This window comes from Suricata suricatta, chromosome 10 (assembly GCF_006229205.1).
Source record: "Suricata suricatta isolate VVHF042 chromosome 10, meerkat_22Aug2017_6uvM2_HiC, whole genome shotgun sequence".
NCBI lineage: Eukaryota > Metazoa > Chordata > Mammalia > Carnivora > Herpestidae > Suricata > Suricata suricatta.
The window spans coordinates 48,486,827-48,505,442 of record NC_043709.1 but is presented as its reverse complement, the minus strand read 5'-3'; the positions used below and the strand labels follow the sequence as shown (position 1 = coordinate 48,505,442).

Below are 18,616 nucleotides of genomic sequence, written 5' to 3'. Positions count from 1 at the left end.
GCTCAGTCGGTTAAGCCTCCGGCTTCGGCTCAGGTCAGATCTCACGTTCGTGGGTTCGAGCCCCGCGTCAGGCTCTGTGCTGACAGCTAGCTCAGAGCCTGGAGCCTGCTTCCAGTTCTGTGTCTCCTTCTCTCTCTGCCCCTCCCCCTCTCATGCTCTGTCTCTCTCTGTATTAAAAATAAATAAAACATTTAAAAAAATTAAAAAAAAAAAGAAAGTAAGTTTTATGTGAGGAATAGTTAAGGCCCTGGGGCGATTTTGCTTGGAGCAGGAAGAAGGCTCCAAAGAGGCATGATAGCCATCTTTGAGTGTCTGAAGGGCTGTAGAGCGGAAGACACTTCAGTCTCGTTCTGAATGACCTCCAGGGCACAACTGAGACTAACAGGCAGGAGCTGCCAGCAGGCACACTGCAGCCCAGTACCCGTGAGAACTTCGGGCATCAGGGCTCCTGGCGAGGAAGTGGGGGAGCTGCCTTAGCAGTAAGGAAGAACCTGTCATGGCCGCCCACCCAGCCTGACACATGCAGAGGGGCGGCCTGCAGCCTCAAGGCTGCACTGGGCGTCAGAAGAGCTGAATTCTAAATTCTCTCCTCACACTGAGATTCTGTGATCAACCAGCCTTTCAACTTCATGTTCGTTACGAGGACTGAGATTAGTGTCGGGAACGCTAAGTGTTTTACAAATATAAGTTATTGTTCCTATGCTTTTATCATCTCTCTAACCTCATAAAGATTTCTAACTTATTAATGTCAAATTTAATATTATTATGATCACTGTTCTCTGTCTAGGAATTCAAATTTCCAAAAGCTTCATGAATAATAAATGGTTCTTCATTTTTTATTACTGTGGGAAAGGCCCTATATTTAGAGTGCTGATTACCATGCTCATCCTAAGGTATAAAGGGACAGAGTACCTAAGTTATTTTAAAAATTTTTTAAGTTTTTAAAGTTTAAGTTTTATGTATTCATTTTAAGAATCTCTACACCCAATGTGGGGCTTGAACTCATGACTCCAAGATCAAGAGTCACTCGCTCCACTGACTGACCCAGCCAGGGGACCCTGGTTGTAGCTAAGTTCTTACACATTACCCTATGGGCGGAACTCATTAATATCAAGAACATCCTTACAAACAGTCTGTGTGACATGAGAGTCTCCACATTAATAAATAATAAATAAGCAAGCACATAAATAAATAAACCCCAGAGTCTACTCTGATAGAATTTGATGTCTGTCTTTTATCAGAGACCTCTGGTGACTCATCAACCCGCAGGCAATGAGAAGAGCAATTATTTGGTGGGAGAGCTAACCTATCACAAGGAATTATGACTTGGAAAAGTTAATTGCCAGATAAATAAAAGCTCCAATTCTATTTTGGGTCTTCAGAATATTTTCTCCACCAAACTCCAATATCCTTTCTGACAAGTAACGACTTGGGAACTTTGAAACATCATTCCTTGTCCTTGTCCTCCACTCTTCATAGGACTTGTGAGGAGAAAATTCAGAACCAGAAAGACAGAAAACTGGATACAGCCTGCTAAAAAGCAGTTAACTAAGTTACAAAGCAACTCCCACACCCAAACATGTGTGGGCTCCAAACTCTTGGTTTATGTATGTTATTCTCTGATGGACTTAAATCCAAGCAGAAAAGGGATTTGAAGGCTGAAATTTATACAAGGCAAAAAAGAGAAGATGCAGTTTTAGTTTTAGTTTCTGTTTGATCTAGATAGACCAAAATTATTTAATTCCCTGTCACTGGACATTTTTGTTTCACTAATATTTAGACACTGTAAACAGTGCCTAAAACAATGTCTTTGTATCTCTTGTGTCTCGTATCATCATTTCCTTAGGATAGAGTCCTAGAGATGAAATTGCATGGTGTAAGAGTTCAGGAGCATTCATGGGGCCTTCTGCCTCCGTCTATACAGTGTATCTGTTGTATCTTGCTTCCAAACCAACTCCTCAGTGTAGCTAGTGTCCCACCTATAGATGTCAGCACATGTGAAGATGACCAGGACACGCCAGTCACCATTCATGCCCAGTCTGTCCACCTTTTGGTAGCTGAGCAGCTGTGGCTTAACCCGGAATTCAAATATTCTCTTGGCACCATGGGGGCAATCTGGAATATCCTTTCCTTGAGGTGTATTTTTGTCAGAGATCCAGATGGGGGACAGTCACGTCTCAATCCCATATGGGAGAAATACAAAGAATTTTTGACACACGTCTCTTTTGATGCTATGTACCACTGGAAGGAAACAGACTCTTAAAAGAAGCCTTTATAGTCCGCATTCAGCCTAACACTTTTTGTGTGTTTACACTGTTCGTGAGGTTTAACTTTTATCAGAGGTTAACCTTCTTCACATGAGGATGACGCCTGTGGAGAAAAGTCTACTCTATAGTTTTATATATTGTGGTTACAACTCTAGTGGTGAGCGCTCGGGAAACCTGGGTAAGTTTCTATTAAAAGTCAGGAGGAGGCAGGAATAAATGGGGTCACAAATCATTGGCACATCTCTTGAAGCACCCCTTCAGTGCTCTCAATCCATCTTTGCGGAAAGCCTGCCTAAAAAAGAAAGAATGGGGCCTGTCTTCAGTGACCCGCTTTATTATGTGGTTTGCTTCATAGCAGTCTAAGCGTGAAGGACAAGGTCTGGATTGAACACACAGACATCAGTAGACCTAATGCGGGCCTTGCTAGTGTTTGATAAATGCTCATGACTTATGGGGATTAAGGAGAAAATGCAAGGCCGCCATATTCAGTGTGGTCAATCTGGTTATGCTGAAGTAGACACAAGTGAAATAAATAAAGGTGTTTCTTTTCAGAGAGCAGAGGGCGGATCTTTGAGGAACACAGGCATTGACAGGAAGCCCTCTGTCCCCCAGGCTCGGACGTACCTTGATTCCCATAGCTGCTCTCTATTCCAGAGCCGTCCCACGAGTCCACCGCGCTGTCCACACTGGGCACAGTGGAGGGGTACGTGTCGGTCAGCTTGCCTGGCTTCTGTGCCGGAGAGGGGTCCTCCTCCACATCTCCCAGGTCACTCAGGTGGCTAGAGATGGGGAATTTCTTGGGACTTGAAGCTGACTGGGCTTTAAAGACAGGAAAGGAGTTTAAGTCTGAGAGCAAATTTAAATAAAAAGAAATACTCCCTCACAAGAGTCATTTCCCTAGAAACACACACACAGGGAAAGAACTGCACTGAAAATCCTTAACTGTGGCTCTCGACCCACTCACCATCTGTCTGTTTCTTAATTTTCAAGGTGACAGTCTCTCCTGCCATCTGTAACAAATGGATGGCCTCACTCAGAGGCTTTCCTTTCAAGCTGCTGCTGTTGATGGCCAGGATTCGGTCTCCTATGTGGATTGCACCAGTTCTGAAACACCAAAGAGTAATAGGAAAGGTAGAAATAATCCCTGTGTGCTCCTGAGTATCAATTCCCCACCATACTTTATATATTCACAATAATAAAGACTTGGCAAGGGTCTCTAGAAGCCACTTCTCACTTCCTCCTGGGCAATGGTACAGATAACTGCATCTGCTGTGAATAACTTTTTAGTTTCAAATATAATTAGAATAATTGGTTTAATTAGTATTTCAAATGGACTTGTGTGCTTTTTAAATTCTAAAAAAGCTGAGTCATTTGGTAACCTCTTAAAAATCCCGAGGAAATAAACAACGTTGGACAATAAACGCAGTGATGTTTAGTATGGGGCACTCCTTCTTATTACAGATTTAAAAGGCTGAACACAATCATTACCGCAGCTCACCGGAAGTGAGGCTCAGGGAGGTGGGGACCTACACCAGACCCTGGTGTGACGGTCCGTCTGTTGATAATTCCAAGGGTAGAAAAGGACACATTCAGGAATCAACTCATGTTACATTTTAATCCAACTTCCCAGCTGTGTGGCCCCCTTAACGTTCTTGGAAGCTCTGTGGGTGTCAGTTTCCTCGTCACTACAATGGGCATAATCATCTCTCAGGGGAGCCCTGAGGATTAAATTGGGAAACATATGTAACTCGCTCAGCCTGCTGCTTGAAAGGCGGAAACAGAACATGTCTTGAACGATGAACTAATAAACCTTTGGCCTTTTCTCTTCTCCTTTCGTCCTCACCCAATGCTGAACGGGCAGGTTGGAATTTATAATTCTGATGTTCACCATATCCATCTTTGGAAGCACCAGGTGGGGAAGTAGTAGGTTCATGAGCATTCAAGCTCAGGGTCGGTATAAACACTCAGATCTCTCCCAGCTCTGGTCTCTTAATGTACTCAGTTTAAGCACACTGTTTAAGCTCAGTTTAAGCATGCTGAGTGCTCTGACCACAGCCTGTTTCTGGGGCTCTGGGCAGCAACAACTGGGGTGACAGAGGTGACATGGGGTCACACAGGTTATGAGAGCCTGTTTAATGAGTCTACCAACGCATCTACTCTCAAGGAGATTTTTTCTTTGAAAAAAAAATCACTTAACTCTGCCATAAAGGATCTCCAGTTTAATGAAAGATCTGTGTTGTAAACCATAGAACACTTGACCAATAGGTTGCTGAATCAGATCGATATTAATCTTTTTTCATGGTCTCCCCAACAGATACGTGGGACTGTCTCTCTAGCAGGGGAAGCTAGGAAAAGGCAAGATCTGAAGAATACCACCTCGTAGGCATCTCTGCCAATGTCAGACCATGACATTCCTGCAAGGTAAACCTTTCCGAGTTGCCTCAGTGCCCTCACCTGCCAGACAAAGATGTCGGGAGGCTGATTTCCACGGTGCCTGGCAGGTCCAAAATTCTGCAGCGCCTACATCTCTATTTTGCAAACCATTATCTGTGTCAGCATGAATGATGTGTGTGCATCCCTGAGCACGATTACCGCAGGAAAGATCTGGTTATGGGGTTTGGAATAGGCACCAAATCCTCTCTCAGAAAGGGAAGCTGTTTAACACGGGTTGGGGGGGGGTGCGCATCATTGCCAAAACAGCAAATGGGCATTCTAAATTACAAGACGTTAGGAAGATGGGTCGCTACACTTTGTTTCCCCAAATCTTTGAAGACAAAGCCTGTGTCATCGTCTTTGCAAAACACAGCAGCCAAACCCAGTACCTGTCAGGTAACAGGTTCCGTAAATGTTTGCGGAATTGAACTGGACAAGCCTTTTAACCTTGTGAACTTCAGTCTCCTCTCAAAATGGACACAATATAAATCCACCTCCAGTCGACTGTGGTCAAGAGTATACATTTCCAGAGAGTAATATCAATGCTAAGCCCATGATACCTGTTACTGCCTGTAAGATGCCCCTCAAAGTCATGTCAGAGCTTGGCCTGAGAGTTCTCGAACTCTAAAATCAATTCTTTGTGCAGATCTGAAAAAGTCAGCAGATAACCACGCAGGAGAGGGGAGCATATTTCTGTGCGGCTGTGAGGACAGAAACCCATCTCAGACACAGGTAATTGTAGCATTTTCTTGAAATTTTACCTTTCAGCTAATCCCCCTTTAGTGAGGCTTGAAATGATTATAGGATCAAACGGCTCTTCAGTTCCTGAAATTGTGATGCCAAGGGGCCCCCCATAGCGCTTAAGCTCCACAGTGTAAATAATTGCTCCGGAACTTTCTTGCTCATCTGCAATAAATGCCAAGGAGTCATAATTGGTTTCTTTGGAAAAAGCAAAGTAAGAAGACACATGTATTCATACATAAGAAACTCAAAACATCATCATTAAAGCATTATGTCTCAGGAAAGATTTGGGAACATAGACTCTCCTTAATGTCAGGGAAGGGGTGCACTGCTTAATGACCTCTGTTTTAAATCAGTGAGTGACCCACCTACCTGGCACTGCAGGCCCTTTGGACTGTGTGCATACCTAGCACAGTGCTTGCCCAGCACTTGTGTGGGACAAATACCTGTGGCCTGAGCACAGGGCTGAGGAGGCAATGAGGGAGGAGGGAGTCACACAGTGACAGAGAGACCCGGCCAGGCCATTCCTACTTCCAGGCCTTTACAAGCAACTCACTTTCAATATAGAGAAGGTTTTACTCAGAGTTGGAGCACACCTGGACATATACATGGTTAAGTGGGGCATCGAGATCTTAGTGATCTAGAATCCCCTACACATCATCCCACTGATTGTTATCTTAAAACATCAATCCTATTGATAAATTCACAGATATTAAACAAGTGGTTTGAATGGTTCTCTCTCCTTGCCCTAGAGATGAAGAGCCATGCAAATCACGTTTCAGAAGCATACACCAGGCTGCCACACGGTCACGAACTAGTTTTCACTATTTAACATTAGTATGGAGGCAACCATCTGTTCATGTGGTCCGCCTACAGCACTGGCCCACAAGACATCAAGGGACACCTTCCACATTGCTGGGTGTTTTGTCTGTGTCAGGATTACAAACACGTAGTCTCCCATTTCAAACTCTTCTTATTTGCTAAAGTTCTTGAGCATTTCTCGTTTTATTCCTTGAGCCTGGGAGCTGTGAATGGCTAAGGAGGTTTTTCATTTCTGTACCTAAGGATACAATGACATGAGCCAGTAGCTGCTTTAACACAGTCAGCTTGTACAGTCGGACTGTATCATAGTTAAGCATTACCACAGTCACATTTGTGCAACGAGCAGCTGTTCATTTATGACATGAAAGCCTGAAATAAGGAGGAAAAGAAAACTTGAATTAACAATTCAGTTATCTGTGTGTACAGTGAACAATTACAATGAGCATAAAATGAAAGGTCTAGAGAGTAGTATAGGAAGGGATGTGTTCTCTCCTGCCAGCGTTTACTTCCTTCCTGCCATAAACGCTTCATTCTGGAATGTACCCATCCCCTCTACGTCCTTGGTACCTTACTCCTAATAAGCTCCATGCATAGAGAATTAAAGACTGTTCACCACACCTTGCAATGATTTCATCAACTTCTTATGATATAAAAATATTCCATATTACACTCAAATATATATTGGCAGATGAGAAGCCTCCACATCCAGTGTCAATTGGCTCTGACGATTCACAAACTACGTACAGGCTTTTACCTAAGTGATGGCCAACAAGGTGGTGGTCATGTGCTCAGGAGCTGCTGAGGGAAGCAGGAGGATACTGTGTTATATGGAGGCAGAGGTCTAAAGTCTAAATTTTTCGACACTATGATATATCATCCTCCTTCAGAGCTGGCTTTGACATAAATGAATAGGGTATTATTGGCTAGATTACATGTACTTTGTAGACTGTGTTACCAACTACATTCTGGATAGAATTCTAGGTGAGTAATTTGATTAGTAGATCTTGACGTGATTAAGTATCAGTCACCCCGGGGCACTCTGCTGATCCTTCAGGGCGGCTGTTTATGCCAGTGGGAAGACCCTGACCCTGTATTGTTCTCCCTTACAGGGCAAGCTGGAACACCACTTTGTCAATGGACACCAAACTTTTTGGATTTGGCCACCTGTGCTTGATGGGAGTTGTGGGAAATGACAGCTGTCCAGCACGAGAACCCAGCTGCCCAGAACCCATAAGCCTGTGGGAAGTTTTAGTTAAAACTTCAGTCCAGATGAAAATAACCACTGGTCTACAGGAAACTAGGTTTGGGTACAGTCCCGCTCACAGGAGAAGACAGAGAAACTGGTTGTAGTTCACTCATTCTTTAGACAACCCACAGTGAGTGCCCTGGGTGTTTTTTGTTTTTTTTTTTTTTAACAGTTTTGCAACTTGCATCACAAAGATGACAAAGTAACACCAGAAGTGGAATGAATGGGTTTAAGACAGGCCACAATAACAAGTCATTAATTCTTAAGGCACTCAATGAGTGTAAATAGTGATGGGGATGCCAATTAAAAAAAAGATGGCAGTATTATAGTGAGGAAGGACACATGCCTGTTATCCATCACATTGGGATGGAAAGAAGTGAAGGCATATTTAGATTATGACAGAAATAGAAGCAGATTTCTGAATTTTTCATTAAATAAATTGTTAGAAACGAAAACCGGAAAGGAAATATTTAAGAGATGTTACAACCAAAATCAATGAGTAGATCTTTTTGTACCCAAATTAAAACCAACTGTTTTTTAAAAAAATCTATCTATCTATCTATCTATCTATCTATCTATCTATCTATCATCTATCAATTTATCTCTAGCTACCTATGTCCCTAATGATACATACACAAACACACATGTAAGAAAATCAAGGAAATGGCACACTGAATATTGAATATTAGGATTTATTGCTAATATTTTAAACTGTGATGATATGGAGTTATATCTTTTAGAAATCCTTTAAAAGAGTATCATTTAGGGGTGCCTGGGTGGCTCAGTCAGTTAAGCATCCCGCCTTGGCTCAGGTCATGATCTCACAGTTCATGGGTTCGAGCCCCGCGTCAGGCTCTGTGCTGACTGCTAGCTCAGAGCCTGGAGCCTGCTTCAGATTCTGTGTCTCCCTCTTTCTCTGAGCCTCCCTTGCTTGCACTGTTTCTCTCTATCTCTCAAAAAATAAATAAAAGACATTAAAAAAATTAAAAAAGAGTATCATTTATAAATACATTAATAATATTTACAAGATGGGATGATAGGTGTCTAGAATTTGTTCAGTATAATTCAGTGTGTCAGTGGGGTGGGCAAATTAAGATCAGAGCAGAGCTGTATAGCAAGATTGATCCTAAGTTAAAACTTGTTGGTGCTAGATGGTGTGTGATGGTTCATTGCACCATTTTTCTCCATTTAAAAATATATTTGAAGTTTTCGTAATAAAATTGTTTATTTTTTATTTATTTTTAAAATGTCTTTATGTTTATTTTTCAGCGAGAGAGACAGAGTGTTAGTGGGGGAGGTGCAGAGAGAGGGGGAGACACAGAATCTGAAACAGGCTCCAGCTCAGAGCCAGACACGGGACCCAAACTCACAAACTGTGAGACCATGGCCTAAATTGAGGTTGGACGCTTAACCAACTGAGCCACCCAGGCGCCCCTAAAATTGTTTTCTTAAAGAGAAAATATTGGGGTGCCTGGCTGTCTCAGTTGGAGGAGCATGTGACTCTTGATCTTAGGGTCTTGAGTTCCAGCCCTATGTCAGGTATAGAGATTACTTAAAAAAAGAAACAAACTTAAAAAAAAAAAAAAGACGTTAATTCCCTTAGAACATCCTCCTGGATACCTTGAGTAAACAATTATTTAATTAGTTTGGGTTCCTTACTTTCATAGATGGTGGTGGCTGAATGTACATGGTCTTATCCAGACCCTTAGGAGCCATCTGTCTACCAGTGACGTTCCCAGAACTTCCCACCGCCACTTGCCCTAGAAGAGGCCCCTGCCTCGGCTCTGTCCTGTTTTTTACAGCAACGGTTTCTTCCTAAATTGTTTTCTTGGTTGGGGTCCAGCCTTTGCCCCTACCCCACATCTACTTTCACCAGTGCTGCCAATACACAATACACAATCTTTTCTTCCCAGAATATTTTTAAGGCATAAATCTGAATATGTTACTGTCTTTCTTGAAGCTTTTTGATAGTTCCCCAAGTCTTTTGAATATAAAATGCAACCTCTTTGTATGAGCTGAGCTGGACCCTCCACGTCTCCCGACGGTCATGCCTCCTCTCCCACCATGATCCCATCTCCTAACTTTTCTCCTCACTGAACCACCTGTGGTTCCTTAAAGTGTAGTTAGAAAGTGCTTTTCTAACATCGTTAACCTTGCATGTGCTACTCCCTATGCACAAATGCCTTTCTTTCTCTGGAGAATTTCTACTCTTGCTTTGAGACTTGGTTCATGTGTCTTGTCTTCTTAGTTACCAGGCAAGGGATATTGGCTTTTCCAGGGGTGTGTTCTTCCAGTGTTCTCAACTTCTCTTAATTCTTGTTCCCCTCGTCAAGGAGAAACATTAAATTAAATTTAAATTCTCTCTGACAAGAGAAATTAAGTATGAAGGAATGGATTCAGTCAGGTAGTGTTGAGCTTTGAAGGGCCACAAACCACTGTAATGCAACGTCTAAGATTCCTTGCTCCGTGAGCACTATTATTTGCCCCATTGAGAATGTGTGTTCTAGTATATACTTTTTACTTCTGTTTCAATGATATCCCTACCTGTCTCTATCATTCGAATAGGATCACTTTGAAAACAGACATTTTGTCTTCAAATCTCCAGAACAATGTCTGGCATCCAGAGGACTTTCGTAAATGCCTGGACAAATGAATGAGGGGTCAAGTGAATGTTGTTAGCTTGAGTCACAGATCCGAGGGACAAGGTCTGTAAGAGAGCTTTGTGAGTCACTGTCCCTGCTACTCTGAAGTTTAGTTTTCTTCCGCAAGGTGATGTAAACCCAATTATGGCTCACTCAGAGAGAGACGGTAAGACCCCAGGGGCCATCGTGGGGACAAGCAAACCTGGAACATTCTCCCTCTACAGTGCTGACAGTGTCTGAGTCAGTTTCAGGCTGCACTTCCCAGTCCATCTGCCTTCTCGGGCTTCAGCCCAACTGACGGTTGCGAGGTCCTATGGCTTAGGAGGGTGATAACTGCCATTTATGCTCAGACCATTTTGGAGGTGGAAGCAATCCAAGCCCTTCTCCCCTTGAGGCTGCTCCAGCTTAGAAAGGAGCAACTGGAGTGTTTAGCCAGAACGAAAACTTTCTGAGAAGGAAAAATGCAGGATCACCAGTAAGTTTCAAAGTGAGCCCAAACAGATGTGAATGATATTATAAGAAGCTTTTATATCACAACAGAAGGTTTACAACTATTAGCGAAAGACATGAAAGGGGGCCAGCCTACTTGTTTGTTCTGCTCAGCTCTAGTTAAGAAAATTAATGGGACTGCAGAACAGATGCAAAATTGCAGCATTACTTAGCTACAATGTTATTTTCAGGCTTCTTGAGTGTTGCCTGTTTAACTAAATGAACATGATCTGGCTCGAATCCATAATGGCAGCTGCTTCTGTGACCAAACGGGGGGGCCTGGATTTGGGAGAGAGCCTTTGGAATGCATAACTGTACAGGTCAATCAAAGTTCACTTCAACTAAAAGTGACGGAATTCATTTTACAGAGTATGGCTATGTTTCTTGGAGGACCAGCCTGAGAAAATAAACCATTATCAAAATAGTGTACCCACGGACTCCCAAGGAGTTGTTAAGTGTCAGAGAGGAGAATTTGAATTTCTTTATGTTAGGGATCACTATTATATATAGATGTATATATGTAATAAGTCTCCATGTTATGCTGCTTTGTGACAGTGCTTCTCAAAGTATAGTCTTCGGACTAGGAACTTCAACGTTATACAAGAACTTGCTGGAAATATACATTCTCAGGACGCCTAGGTGGCTCAGTCAGTTAAGCATCCAACTTCGGCTCAGATCACGATCTCAAGGTTCGTGGGTTCGAGCCCCACGTCAGGCTCTGTTGCTGACAGCTTAGAGCCTGAAGTCTGTTTCAGATTCTGTGTCTCCCCCTCTCTCTCTGCCCCTCCCTGCTCATGCTTTGTCTCTGTCTAAAAAATAAATAAACATTAAAAAAAAAAGGAAATACACATTACACATTCTCTTTACCTCAGACCTACAGGAATTCCAAGTCTGGGGGAGGAACCTAGCCATTTGTGTTTTAACAGGGTTTCTAAGTGATTCTGACTAGAGTTTGAGAACCATTACTCTGGAGGGTGCCTGAGTGGCTTAGTCAGTTGAGCATCCTACTTCAGCTCAGGTCATGAATTCAAGCCCCACATGGTGCTCTCTGCTGTCCGCTTGTCAGTGCAGAGCCTGCTTTGGATCCTATGTCCCTCTCTCTCTGCCCCTCCCAGCTTATGCTCCCCTCAAAATAAATAAATATTTAAAAAAAACCGTTAGTCTGAGATCAAGCATGAGAAAAGGGAAGATTACACCCCCCCCCAAAGTCTCTTGTAGGTTCTTTTTTGGAACTAGCTTTTTGCCAAAACCACTGCTACCACTGCTCGTAGCACAGCAAGAATCATCCTTGCTTGCTCATAATGGGGCTTTTCTGCTACTTCAGTCTAGATTTGAGAGGGAGAAGAGATGGGAGAAAGTACTAAAAAGAAAAAAAAGAAAGTTCAAACCTTTGCAGGGAAGATTTCACTGGTACTGAGGCTTTCTGTGCACAAGGCTCTATTTGGAAATGTGTAAAGGTAATTTGCTTTCTTATGGGACAAATTGTAGCCTGGAAATGTTTCTTTACACAAATTAGAGCCCATGGAGGTAAATTACTGGACTTATGGTCTCTAAAAATATGCTCTGTATTAGAAGAGAGGTGCTCTAGATCAAGAGAGAAATCACTAACAGCTATGTATTTGATTGGCACAAAGGCAGTCCTACAGAGCAGGCAGGCCCTCAGGAATTATTTGGTACACTGCGTTTGGAAGGCTCCATCTATTTCTTCCTACAAATCCCCAAATTCTCAACTGTTTTGCTTCAGGGCTGCTTCTCAGCTAGCTGCTCTCCCCCTCTTCATTTACATGGGATATAGAAGTAATCAAAGAAAGACAATAGGTTTTATTTCAAGAGGGTTATTTGCATTTTGGGGACCTAAGGATTGGGTGACAGCCCTTGTTTTGGAGCCTTGGACCCAGGCAAGAGCCATCTGGCTCGACTTGGCTTCTCCTGTGGTAATGAAAGATGACAAATGCAAAAGCTCCCGAAGGCAGAATGGTCACTGAACATCGCGGGCGGGAGGCAAATCCCTACAATTCCAAGTGTTCCAAAAGATTTGGACCTTGTAAAATAAAGCTAAGATTAATGTAAAAACATCCTACAGCTGGCAGTTGGTAGTTAGGATTCATTGCGCCTTACTAGGAGCTGCACATCATTGCTGTGTGCTTACTTGTATGATCTCCTTTGATCCTTGAAACAGCCATGTGAAGTAGGCGTTAAGTGGACATTTATAGATGAAGAAACGGATGCTCAGAGAATTTAATTTTCAGTTTCCCGGCTTATCAGTTGTGAAGCTGGCCTAGAGTTCTTAGTCATTTTATTCTCTTGCTCCCCGAGGCTGGACTGGAAACAGTTGATTCAGACTCTTGAATGCCCCATTCTGCACTAAACACCGGCAACCAGTCATCACGGACCAAATACGATGGCCTCACTCCCCTACTTTAAGTCTTTTAGTGGCGCCCATTGGCTTCTGGAGTAAAGTTTGAATTTCTTAGCATGGGTTAGGATCCTAATGGTCTGGCTTCACTCTATCTTTCTACTCACCCATTACCAAGTCCTCACACATAATCTGTACTTCAGCTACTAGGATGTGTCAAGCCTTCTGACCTCCTGCTTTGGCTCATTGTCTTCTGGTTAATTCTAACAACACCTCCCAAACACTTTCAAGACCAAAGTGGTTAGAAACATTTCCTTGAGCTCCCCAGGCTCAAATGGGTGCCTCCATATTCTCTTAACATTCTGTGCCTTCACCTGGAACGTTCGTCATATCGTTAATTATTTATTTTCTTCTGTATCTCTTAGGAGGTGGTGACTGATTTAGGGGCAGGGATTGTGTCTTTTTTAATCTAAGAAACTGGCTGACTCTAATATGTCATAGATACCAAATAAATGCTGATGGCATGACTGAATGAAAAATAAAGACTAACAATTTTGAGAGTAGATCTATCATCTCCTTGGGTAAGCTACAAGGCAGGGCAGTGAAATCAGTGTAGATGGAAGATATGCTCACATCTTCAATAGCTCAACAGCTATTAAACCCAACTGCAGTATTGCTAGTGTAGGAGAAGAAATTCTATCATGTATCATTATAAACTTTCTGTAACTGATGAGAGCAGCAAGGATTGAGAGGGGCAGATAGTTAAGGAAAGAACTGGAAGACTCCCAGAGAAAGTCCAATATTGTTAACAACATTTTAGGGAGTGAAGAATATATACTGAATATTACCATTTTAAAATACTGAGACCAAGGATGGTAATAACTCAAATCACCAGTTTAATTTCAGATTAAGCACAGGGTCAAACTTCCAGAATCAGTGACTTATGATAATTAATGCCTATTTCCCATTCATTTAAATCTTGCTGAATGATAACAAAGGCAGAGAAAGGCACTTTAGGATGTAATAGTAATAAAGATATCCCCCCATGTATTGAATACCAACGGTGCCAGTAAGTATTTCTATTACTAAGTTACAACTGTTCCCTAAGGTGGGTATTACTATATGTACATTAACAGAAATACAGCTGAATCTCAGACTAGTTAAGTAGCTTGCCCAAACTCACAGAGCTCAAATGTGCTAGAGGTGGACTTTAAACTCAGGCCTGATCTTAAAGCATGTGCTCTTTATGACCACATAGTCTGCCTTGAACTAACTCATTTTGAATAATTTCCTCCCCCACTCCTTGCTCTGTTCTGAATAAAAGAGTAGTCAGTTACTCAAATTATACAGTACTTACATCCTCGTGTTGGAAGAGAATAAGAAACACTTAAATTCTTCCAAATCAATGAACAGATGGCAATTTTCAAATAGTGGTCTGTTATAAAAACATGGCTGAATGAGTATATATTTTCATACACCAATTTGAGAAAATCTGGTTTGGGTAAATATGACTCTCACACCTATATTTACAGTCTTATTTTCGGTAGGTACATGGTTTTCAATGGAAGAACTTAGAATTTTAGAAAGATTTAGAATTTAAAAAATAGGACCTCCTTGGAGGCACGGCAGCCCAGTCAGTTAAGCATCTGACTTTAGCTATCACAGTTCACGAGTTTGAGCCCTGCATCAGGCTCTGTGCTGACAGCTCACAGACTGGAGCCTGCTTCAGATTCTGTATTTCCCTTTCTCTCTGCCCCTCCCCTGCTTGTGCTCTGTCTCTGTCTCTCTCTCTCAAAAATAAATTTTAAAAAATTAAAAAAACCTCCTAAAATTATCTTAATAAGCATAATAATTACCATAATATTAGGCATAGTGATTGTAGGGGGAAAGGTGAAAAGGGGGAAAGAGGAACCAAAAGAAAGAAGTAACTGAAAGTGAGACCGGGCTCTCCAAGTGCTAAGCTACTGTTTCTGGAACTCCTTGCTGCCGCACAGCCTGGCTTTGGAACTGGGAACGTGGCCAACTGTGAGCACTATACATATTCATCTCTGGCGCGGGTTTTTTACTCTGGAAGTTAGGTGGCTGCGATCTGCTTAGCTTGGCAAATCAGGCAAAATGGGTTTCTCTGCAGAGCGTTGCTTCTTCACTAGGACACAGCCCAGGCTGATGCTTGAGGCTTTATCCTTTTTTGCAATCAATCCCCTAAAGAAAGTGCAATTGAAGCATGCTTGTAAAGAGAAGAATGCAAATGTTGGTACAGAAAATCAGTTGCTTGAAAAATAACAAGAGGAAAATTTTAAATGTTGGTTATAAAATATGTTGGAACACAATCATCCTTCCCAGCTCTGCCGATGGATGCAACTACCAATTTGTTTTGGCTTTGGAGAGGAATCAAAAACACAGGACCCAGAGTGGCGCCTGGGCGTCTCAGTCAGTTAAGCATCCGACTTTAGCTCAGGTCAGGAACTCATGGTCCACGAGTTTGGGCCCCGTGTCAGGCTCTGTGCTGGCAGCTTGGAGCCTGGAGCCTGCTTCAGATTCTGTCTCCCTCTTTCTCTGCCCCTCCCCCACTCACACTCTGTCTCTGAAAAATGAATAAACCTTAATAAAAAAATTAAAAACAACAACAACAAAAAACACAGGACCACAAACTCTATATCTAGTTGGCTTAATTATAGAAGATTCTAGAGCACTGACAATAACTCATCTTTGGTTGGAATGAAGCTCTCTTAACCACTCTCTACCTATTACTGGATTAATTGTGATTCTCCATCCTCTTTAAAAATATACCTTTCAATGCCATTGAATGCCCCAGAGTAATAGGTCTCTCTAGTACCTCTGTGCACCTCTGTTCCTGCTAACAGTTGAGTTGTAAGCTTAAAAACTACGGCAATTTTGCTTATTCCCAAGCTTGCTTATGTTAGTTTTAGTAGTTTTTGTAACTATGTAATTTGATGAATCTTACATAACCTACGAAACATGAGTACAGTGGTTCTATGAAAACAAAATCAAATTCTTTGGAAAGATTCAATAAGTGGGGTTATTAGGCAAAAATCTACTGTTAGTTCTATAGAAGAAAAACTTGAAAATACTGGGCAAATACAAATCTAAATGAAGTAAACATTCAGATTACTTTAAATTCTTTAGATTTTCACTATATTAAAACCAAAACAAAACTGTAACTCATAAACTGTATATTATATGTATGGTTTAGAAAACAAACAAGTAAAAAGACTTGTAACTATGACCAGCAGAATGATATTCATAGCAAAGAAGTCGGCTTCACCCCTGAGACTGGTAAAATTTTAAGTTAAATGTTTATGCTATCCTTAGCGATCATTTTCTGTAATTCCCAACATTAGCTGCATCTTTCAGTTATGGACTTTTAAAAATCAGCTCTAGGTTCTTATCATAATCAGATAAAAGACCTCTTACTGCTGCTCAGATTGTGTTCCTTGGACCACAGTAGTATTACTGGAAGGTTGTTAGAAATGCAGATTCTCAGCTCTCATCTGAGGTAATGCCTGGAACTGTGTTTGAATGAGTTTTTCCGGTGAAGAATCTGAGTTTGAGATTTGAGAAGCACTGCCCACTGTGTTCATGCAACAGACATTCCCCAATGGATACAGCCCTTTTAGAAAACAACAGGCTACTTCCAATCCATGAGCATGGAATATTTTTCCATTTCTTTGTGTCTTCTTCAATTTCTTTCATAAGATTTGTATAGTGAAAGACAGATATCATGTGATTTCACTCATGTGGAATTTGAGAAACTTAACAGATGATTGTAGGGGAAGGGAAGGAAAAATAAGATAAAAACAGAGAGGGAGGGAAACCATTGATACTTTTTTTTTTTAAGTCTCTACCTCATGGAAATTTTTTTAAACATTTTTTTCTTTCTTTTTTTTTTTTTTGAGAGACAGTGACAGAATGAGAGAGGGGCGGGGCAGAGAGAGACGGAGACACAGAATCCAAAGCATGCTGCAGGCTCTGAGTTGTCAGCACAGAGCCCAGTGAGGGGCTCAAACCCACAAACTGTGAGATCATGACCTGAATCAAAGTTGATGTTTTAACCGACTGAGTCACCTAGGTGCTCCCATAAGAGACTCTTAAATACAGAGAACAAACTGAGGGTTGTTGGGAGTGGAGGGTTGGGGAAAGTTGGCAATAGGCATTAAGGAGAGTGCTTGTTGGGATGACCATTGGGTGTTGGATGTAAGAGATGAGTCGCTGGATTCTACTCTAGAAGCTAAGACTACACTGCATGTTTAACTAACTTGAGAATAAAAAAAGAAGAAAAAAAGAAAACAGCATGATAAAAAACTCATCAGGAATCACAAGAAGTTCCTTTTTATTCTTACTCAGCAGTTCTACTTCTAAAAAGATTTCCTAAGGAGATAATTCAAAAGAAGAAGAAAAGTTGGGTAAAGGTATTCATACATAAAGATGTCTGTGATTGTTCTATCTACAAGAGTGATGCAACTGGAAGCCATCGAGGTAAGAAGAGAAAAATGATAAATAAATTACAGGCAGGAAATAAACAATGATAGATATTAAGTTCCTGAAAAGTGGTACTGTGCTTATGAAGGTATAACACACACTATGGCTCTACGTAATATAAATATCAACTAGAAAATGACGTGTTCCATTGCATTAGGGTAGCATTTGGTGATGCTTTAGTTTTCATTTGTAAACATTATTTTTGATACAGTTGCAATAATGTTTTATAATAAAAATATCTTAATTGTATAATTTTAATGTTTTTTTTTTTTTTTTATGTTTGAGAGACAGAGGCAGTGCGAGCAGGGGAGGCGCAGAGAGGGAGAAACAGAATCTGAAGCAGACTCCAGGCTCTGAGCTAGCTGTCAGCACAGAGCCTGACGTGGGGCTCGAACCCACGAACCGTGAGATCATGACCTGAGCCGAGGCCGAAGCCGGACGCCTAACCGACTGAGCCACCCAGGTGCCCCTCTTAATTATATAATTTAAAAGCACTACTATTTAAAATTCACACTACCCTCTTAACACACAATTTAAAGACCCTTTTAACAATGTAAAACACAGCTGCAATGTCACTAGCCAGCTGTTGTATGTAAAACATCAAGACGTAATATCTTTTGTGACAGATGGGCAGTTAGAGAAATCAGTCTTAACTAAGAAGGCTATCAATACCTGAATTATCTTCATCTTTGCGGATTTTGAGCTTCACCAGGTCTTCGCACTGCTGGAGGATCTGAACTGCATCTTCCATAGAACAGTTGTCCAGCCGGATGTTATCTATTGCAAGTAGTTTATCCCCCAGTTCCAGGGTGCCAGTCCTGTTAGTTAACGCACAACAACACATGATTAATGAGCACTTCCCCTGGTCCTTTAAGATGCATTAAGAATAATGTAGTGTTATGGCAGTCTTTAGAGGGAAAGACGTTCTTCAGCTATTCTTAAAATGCAATTTAAGAGTTTTATTAACAAATCTCTTTTTTTTTTCAGTCTTATTTTGGATGGCTGCCATGACACCAAATTTCAGAGTATTAAAAACATTTTTTTTTTTAATGAACAAATCAGGAGACTATAGATGCTAGCAAGGATGTGGAGAGACGGGCATGCTCCTACACTGTTGGTG

The 18,616-nt window shown here is 41.6% G+C and overlaps 1 protein-coding gene across 1 annotated transcript in view; it reads right to left on the bottom strand.

The window, feature by feature from the left end:
* Positions 1-18,616, bottom strand: part of GRIP1 (glutamate receptor interacting protein 1) — a 228,996-nt gene that overhangs the window by 34,576 nt on the left and 175,804 nt on the right. Inside the window, exons 17-20 of the mRNA XM_029954085.1 lie at positions 18,169-18,314; positions 5,462-5,606; positions 3,232-3,371; positions 2,892-3,086 (exon numbers count right to left, since the gene is read on the bottom strand). Coding sequence (XP_029809945.1) covers positions 2,892-3,086; positions 3,232-3,371; positions 5,462-5,606; positions 18,169-18,314 — 626 coding nt within the window. The remainder of the gene's footprint in view (positions 1-2,891; positions 3,087-3,231; positions 3,372-5,461; positions 5,607-18,168; positions 18,315-18,616) is intronic.